The 7,517-nt window shown below is 39.4% G+C and overlaps 1 protein-coding gene and 1 pseudogene across 1 annotated transcript; one reads left to right on the forward strand and one right to left on the reverse strand.

The window, feature by feature from the left end:
- The first annotated feature begins 3,219 nt into the window (after positions 1 to 3,219).
- LOC133308061 (protein LYK2-like) lies at positions 3,220 to 5,640 on the forward strand (annotated as a pseudogene).
- Positions 5,641 to 6,134: 494 nt separating this feature from the next.
- On the reverse strand, positions 6,135 to 6,575 carry LOC133308073 (putative calcium-binding protein CML19). The gene has a single exon (XM_061508664.1). It carries the CDS (start codon positions 6,555 to 6,557, stop codon positions 6,135 to 6,137), a length of 423 nt encoding a protein of 140 aa, XP_061364648.1. The 5' UTR covers positions 6,558 to 6,575.
- Positions 6,576 to 7,517: the final 942 nt, after the last annotated feature.

The following is a 7,517-nucleotide window of genomic DNA, read 5'->3' on the forward strand; positions in this document are numbered from 1 at the left end:
CTCGTAGTTCGTTTCCCGATCGTGTCAGTCGTCGGTCTTCGTCTCCTTTTACTTTAGTTCATTCAGATATTTGGGGTCCTAGTCGTACCGTTTCCACTATGGGGTACAGATATTTTGTAACTTTCATTGATGATTATTCTCGATGTACTTGGTTATTTTTAATGAAAAATTGATCTGAATTGTTTTCTATTTTTAACAAGTTCTTTAATGAAATCCTTACTCAATCTGGTGTTTCGATTCGCATTTTTCGAAGTGACAATGCTCGTGAATATTGTCTCATCAGTTTTAAACCTTCTTTGCATCTCACGGCATCCTTCACCAGACATCATGTTCACACACCCCTCAACAGAATGGGGTTGCTGAACGCAAGAACCGTCACCTAATTGAGACTACTCGGACACTTTTGTTACATGGTCATATCCCATTCCAGTATTGGGGCGATGCTGTCCTCACAGCTTGTTATCTCATTAATCGGATGCCTTCCTCCGTACTTCATAATCAGGTACCACATTCTGTGTTGTTTCCCCATCAACCTTTGTACCCACTCACTCCTCACATCTTTGGTTCTACTTCTTTTGTCCACAATCTCAGTCCTGGTCTGGACAAGTTATCTGCTAAGTCACATAAATGTATTTTCCTGGGTTACCCTCGCTCACAAAAGGGTTATCGTTGTTATTCTCCTAGTCTTCGTCGTTACTTTGTCTCGACGAATGTTACATTCTTTGAGTCTATTCCATTCTTTGACTCCTCCTCCCATCCCAGTGATTCTGTTGCTACTCAGCTACCTTTACCACCTGTTTCAGTTCACTATATATCTTCACCATCTCCTTCTTTAGATGTCCCCGTCCCTGTTCCCGCCCATGTTCCCCCCCTCCAGGTCTATCATCGTCGGCAACGTCCCCCTGTTCCCCAGGACCTTGCCCCCCCGAGTCTGCCCCTATTGTTACTGAGGCTCCTGTGGACTCACTTCCGTCATCATCTCCTCCGGCAGCTCCGATCCTTCCGTCTGACATTGATGTGCCCATTGCACTCCGGAAAGGTACTCGTGATTCTCGTCCCCCTCCTAGGTATTTAATAAATTTGAGTTATCATCGTCTTTCACCATCCCATTTTGCTTGCCTCTCTTCTCTTTCTTCTGTATCTGTTCCTAAGACTACAGGTGAGGCGTTATAACATTCTGGTTGGTGACAGGCCATGATTGATAAGATGAGTGCACTTCAAAGTAGTGGTACCTGGGATCTGGTTCCCCTTCCCTCTGGGAAGTCTATTGTTGGCTGTCGATGGATATACACGGTTAAAGTTGGTCCGGATGGTCAGGTGGACCGTCTTAAGGCCCGCTTGGTGGCTAAAGGTTATACTCAGATATTTGGCCTTGACTATGGTGACACATTTTCTCCCGTGGCGAAAATGACTTCTGTTCGCCTCTTTATTACTATAGCAGCTATTCATCACTGGACTATGTATCAGCTGGACATAAAGAATGCTTTCCTCCATGGTGATCTGCGGGAAGAGGTTTATATGGAGCAACCTCCTGGGTTTGTTGCTCAGGGGGAGTCTAACCTAGTTTGTCGTCTCCAAAGATCCTTGTATGGTCTAAAGCAGTCTCCCCGGGCTTGGTTTGGAAGGTTTAGCACTGTTGTATAGCAGTTTGGCATGACTCGAAGTGAGGCTGATCACTCAGTCTTTTACAGACACTCTGATTCAGGTTCTATTTATTTGGTAGTATATGTTGATGATATCGTCATTACAGGTAATGATACTCATGGCATAACTCAGATAAAACAACATTTGTGCCATCATTTTCAAACAAAGGACCTTGGAAGACTCCGATATTTCTTAGGGATAGAAGTGGCTCAATCCAAAAATGGCATTGTACTATCACAGAGAAAATATGCTATGGATATTCTTGAGGAAACAACATTGTTAAATGCTAAGCCCGTTGATACTCCTATGGATCCAAATGTCAAGCTTTTACCAAATCAGGGGGAGCTATTTTCTGATCCAGAAAGGTATAGAAGATTGGTTGGGAAACTGAACTATCTCACAGTTACTCGACCAGACATTTCCTTTGCAGTCAGTGTAGTAAGTCAGTTCTTGAATTCTCCCTGTGAAGATCACTAGAATGCAGTAATCTGTATCCTCAAGTACATCAAGACTGCTCCTGGCAAAGGTCTTCTCTATGAAAACAAAGGTCATACCAGAGTTGTAGGATACTCAGATGCTGATTGGGCAGGTTCTCCTATTGATAGAAGATCCACTTCTGGGTATTGTGTATTCGTTGGAGATAACTTGATTTCCTAGAGAAGTAAGAAGCAAAGTGTAGTTGCTAGATCAAGTGCTGAAGCAGAATATCGCTCCATGGCCACAGCTACCTGTGAACTCATCTGGTTAAAACAGCTACTGAAGGAACTCAAGTTTGGAGACACTGGCCCAACATCTCTCATTTGTGATAATCAAGCTGCTTTGCATATTGCTTCAAATCTAGTGTTTCATGAAAGGACTAAGCACATTGAGATAGATTGTCATTTCCTTAGGGAAAAAGTTCTCTCAGGAGATATAGTCACTCGTTTTGTCAACTCAAATGATCAATTAGCTGATGTATTTACTAAATCTTTGAGAGGACCTAGAATAGACCAGATATGTAACAAGCTTGGTGCATACGATCTATATGCTCCAGCTTGAGGGGGAGTGTTGCTGCACATAGTATAGAAGTCCCACATTGAGTGTACATAGTATAGAAGTCCCACATTGAGTGTGTCTCTTTGTATTCTTCAATTGGTTTGCTATATAATAGCACCAATGTTGTGTAGTTCAACATAACAAGAATTACAATGAATACCTCTTGTCTCTTGATAATTAACAGTGTTTATACTAAATAGGAACCTTAAAACAAGGAAACAAATCATGGAAAAAATAAATAGGGAAACCAATCATATAAGATACCCTTTAAATAATTTAAACTATTTTAATAATAATCTTAACGATATATGATATCTTCTAAATATTCTAACATTTTTATTAGCCTAATTAAATTTTACAATTATAGTGTGGAGCTTAATCACACAATTCATAGTCCAAAGCTTAATCCCCCAAGAAACATGACTCTTAACAGCTCTGAAAATTTCTGCTACATATCTTAGTTTGAATTGATCCAAAATATTAACTATCAAAGAGTGTGAGAAAGAGTTTTAGGCCATTCCATATTGGAGCTGAGGGATCATGGATACAGCAGAAATGATGTCTAAGCTCGACATTAGAGCTATGGTCTTGTTCCTATGGTTGTTTGTCCTCTCAGTGGGAAAAGACTTGCAGAGCTATGAGAGAACATCCCCACATTCTACCTTTGCAATAAAAATGAGTCACTTGGGAATCAACCATCACTTAATTGCAGAAGCAAATGGTTTCTCTGAAGTGTCAGGCAAGGTCCAGGGAGGATCCCGTGGCGGGGACCATCACCAATGGGCTAAGTGGATCAAATACACTAAGTGGGTCCGATACCACATCTAAACCCAAAACCTTAAGGCATTGGGTTTATGGGTCTTTCCACTTATATACTTTTTACTTAACTCATTACCATCCGAGTACACCTCCAGGGCCCAAGTACTCAACCCGCCTCCTAGCCAATCACCAAGCTAGCTCGAGCACTACCCGGTTCTGATACCACAGTCAGGCTGGTTTAGGGAGGAGCCCGTGGCGAGGATCACCACTAATGGGCTAAGTGGATCAAATACACTAAGTGGGTCCGATACCACATCTCAACCCAAAACCTTAAGGCAATGGATTTATAGGTCCTTCCACTTATATACTTTTCACTTAACTCACTACCAACCAATGTGGAACTCGTAACACTTGAATATCTCAACATGAAGAAACTAAGTTTTTCTACCAAGATCAACCTCTTTTGATTCCAATTGATTGCAAATGCAAAGGTGGTATCTTTGAGGCTGAATTAACCAAAACTTGTATCAAAGGGGAGAGCTTTTATGGTATTGTTCAATCACTTAAGGGCTTGACAACTTTCAAGGCTATCCTGCAAAAGAACCCTGGTGTGTCACCATGGAATCTTGATAAAGTTATATTGATGATCCCATTGAGATGTGCCTGGCCATTTTCATCAAAGGTCATCCCAAAACCAAGACTTGTGCTTTCTTATGCAGTAAGAGAAGGTGATAAAATTTCCAATTTGACTTAAAAGTTCAATATTACAATAGAAGCTATTGCTTTTGCAAATCACATATCACCTGAATTCTTTATACCTGAAATGCTTACACCCTTTACCTCTCTTCTGATTCCACTCAATGGGAAGCCTATTCTTGATTCTTTGCCTAAACCCCATGAATCCAATTCAAGTTGTTTTCCATCAACAAGCATCCCGGTAATAAGTCCACAAAAGAAGTCAAATATGTGGAAGACTGAATTCTGCATTGGGGTGGTTGTGGTTGCTGTTGTATTCTGCATTGTTTTTGTAGCAGTTTTCTCTTATGCCAGATTGAAGAATAAGAAGAAGGAAGAGAATTCATGTAGAGGGAGTGATGTGGAGCTACAGCATCACAATTCTACTATAAGAACAACCAATGGCAACAAAGTTTCATTTGAAGGATCTCAGGTCACTACTCTTGATGGAAAAATTATTGATATCACAATGTTGCTGGAGTCGTACACTGTTGAAGATATGAATAAAGCAACTGAGAACTTCAATTCCAGCAATCACATTGAGGGTTCTGTCTATTATGGTCATCTATATGGGAAGAACATAGCAATAAAATGTACAAAGACAGAGATGGTGTCAAAGATAGATTTTGATCGATTCAATGATGCACTTGATCATCATCCCAACATACTTAGACTTCTGGGAACATGCTTCATAAAGGGTCCACAATCATTTTTGGTCTTTGAGTATGTAAAAATGGATCTTTGAAAGATTGGCTTCATGGTGGCTTGGGCATCAATAACCAGTTCATTGCTTCCTGCTATTGCTTCTTGACATGGGGCCAGAGGCTTAGGATATGTCTTGATGTAGCCAAAGCCTTGCATTATATGCATCATGTTATGAAACCAAGCTATGTGCATAGAAATGTAAAGAGCAGGAACATCTTTTTAGATGAAGAGTTTGGTGCAAAGATAGGCAATTTTGGGATGGCAAGGAGTGTTGAGAATGACACTGAGGACCCACATTCCTATTCAACCAACACTGAATCTTGGAGTCTGTGTTATTTGGCACCTGAATACATGCAACGAGGTACAGTTTCCCCAAAGGTTGATATGTTTGCTTTTGGGGTGGTTTTGTTGGAAGTTTTGTCTGGCCAAAGACCTATAAGTATGCCTAATGATAAGGGGGAAGGAAGTGTTTGGCTTATAGATAAAATAAAGTCCATTTTGAAGTCAGAAAATCATGAGAATGAACCAAGGGAGTGGATGGATAGTACATTAGGTGAAGACTATTCATTTGATGCAGCTGTGACTTTGGCCAATATTGCTAGTGCTTGTGTGGAGGAAGATTTTTCTTTGAGACCAAGTGCTGGGGAAGTTGTTGAGAAGCAATCAAGATTGGTGGAGAAATTAACAGAAGAAGAGCAACACATATTGGTCTGTGAAAGCTCATGCAAACATTTGGTGAAGGTAGTAAGTACAAAACACTAAATAATCCAGTGAATGACCCAAACAAGGTATAACCATCATCCTAGTTTCTGGTAACTAAGTTCAACATATTTGGTCCTTGGCTCTTGCTATGAAGTAATTGGCTCACTTTTTTTGGTTATTAAAATAAAACATCCTTGCTATGTTAATTTTTCAATCTTATTTTCCAAAGTCATAATTTTTATGTTTATTTGGTATGGACAAGAATAAAATGACCAGACTACTTTATTTTATTTATGTTTGATACTCTAATTGATAAAAAAAAAAAAAGTAATGAGTATAATTTATACAATACTCCAAAGAATAATGAATAAGAGAGAGAAGGAAAGCCAGAAAAGAGAAGCAATAAAACTGTAGAGATGATCAAATAGTCTCTCCTAATATCAAACTACATTAAAAAACCTGCCAAGAAAAAATTTAAGTACATATTAAACTTTATGTTATATACCAAATACATAAACAAACTAGTAAACAAGACTCTAGGAAATTAAGGGACGTTACAGCATCATGACCTTAAATTCATCAAAATTGAGTACCCCATCTCCATCAAGATCAAATCTAGCTATCATAGCTTGACACTCTTCTAGACTCTTACACTCACCCAATTTCCCAAGCATCCTTTTGAGACTCTTTGGTGTGATACAACCACACCCTTCCATTTCATACATCTTAAAAGCCTCTCTTAGGTCATTCACTATCTCTTCCTCTTTCCCTCCCTCCACAAACCTCACAAAATCATCCAACCCCACCAACCCATCCTCATCCAAGTCCAGAAGCTCCACCGCGGCCTCTGCCTCCTCGGGCGACAACTTGCCCCCGATCGCCACTACGCATTGCCGCAACTCCGACGGTGATATCCTGCCATCTCCATTTTCATCAAAGTGATTGAACACACGCACATACTGAGTCACCTTGTCCATAGTCTATATATGTATATATGTATAAGTTATATAACTCTAATTATGCAACTAAATGGCATATATATAAGAATATAGATGAAGAGGTACATATATATAATAGGGATGATGGGGTTGACCCATTGACTTGCATGACCGGGTGTGAGAGTGCAACACCGTCTATGGACTTGTATTATCGTCATGCATGGGGCACTTTGAAGCCGTCAAAGATTGTTGTGCCACACAAACATGTTACATGAGTTGACATTCAAAGTGAGAACACTGACGAAAAACAGTAATCGAAGTTGACTATGTAAATTTTAACATTACCAACCCACTCGGATTCTTTCAAAAATACAAAAAATTAAAAGACAATCCACTAAGTCGAAATTTCTAGAAAATAAGCAGACCATTTGTAACGTAAAAGATAAAAAAAAATAAAGTATATTTTTTGAGTGAGTAAGTAAGGATATATTTACCATTCTAAGATCGTGATTTATTTTAAATGAAATAAGGAAAAGATATACACTTATTTGCTTATATTAGAGACCGCGATTGTGGCTTTTTGACCCTTTTGCCCCTCATTAATTAATTAATAGCCAATTTGTCCCTGATCAAGAACTATCCACCAACCTGCCCCCTTTTAGTCGACTACCTTGCTGTTTTAGTCGAGCAAATGGTCAATCTTCAGAAAGTGGACTACCGCAAATTTAGTCGACTAAAAAATCATCTTAATCGACTACATTTTTGGGATATTTAGTCGACTAAGTATCGATATTTAGTCGACTAAATGTCGACTGAAACCCTATATTTTCCATGTTTTCGGTCTCATTTCGATTGTTGTTGTTGTGTAAACCTAAATAGCTCCCTTTGTTCATGTGTAATCCTCTCAATCCGATTGTATTTCATCCCACCATCTCTACAGACCTAATATTGTGAAATCATTGTCATTGCCCAATTCCAAACCCCAAAATCTGAACCCAA

Source organism: Gastrolobium bilobum, unplaced genomic scaffold (genome assembly GCF_033153095.1).
Source record: "Gastrolobium bilobum isolate Gb01-03AN ecotype WA unplaced genomic scaffold, APGP_CSIRO_Gbil_v1 utg4103, whole genome shotgun sequence".
NCBI classification, from domain to species: domain Eukaryota; kingdom Viridiplantae; phylum Streptophyta; class Magnoliopsida; order Fabales; family Fabaceae; genus Gastrolobium; species Gastrolobium bilobum.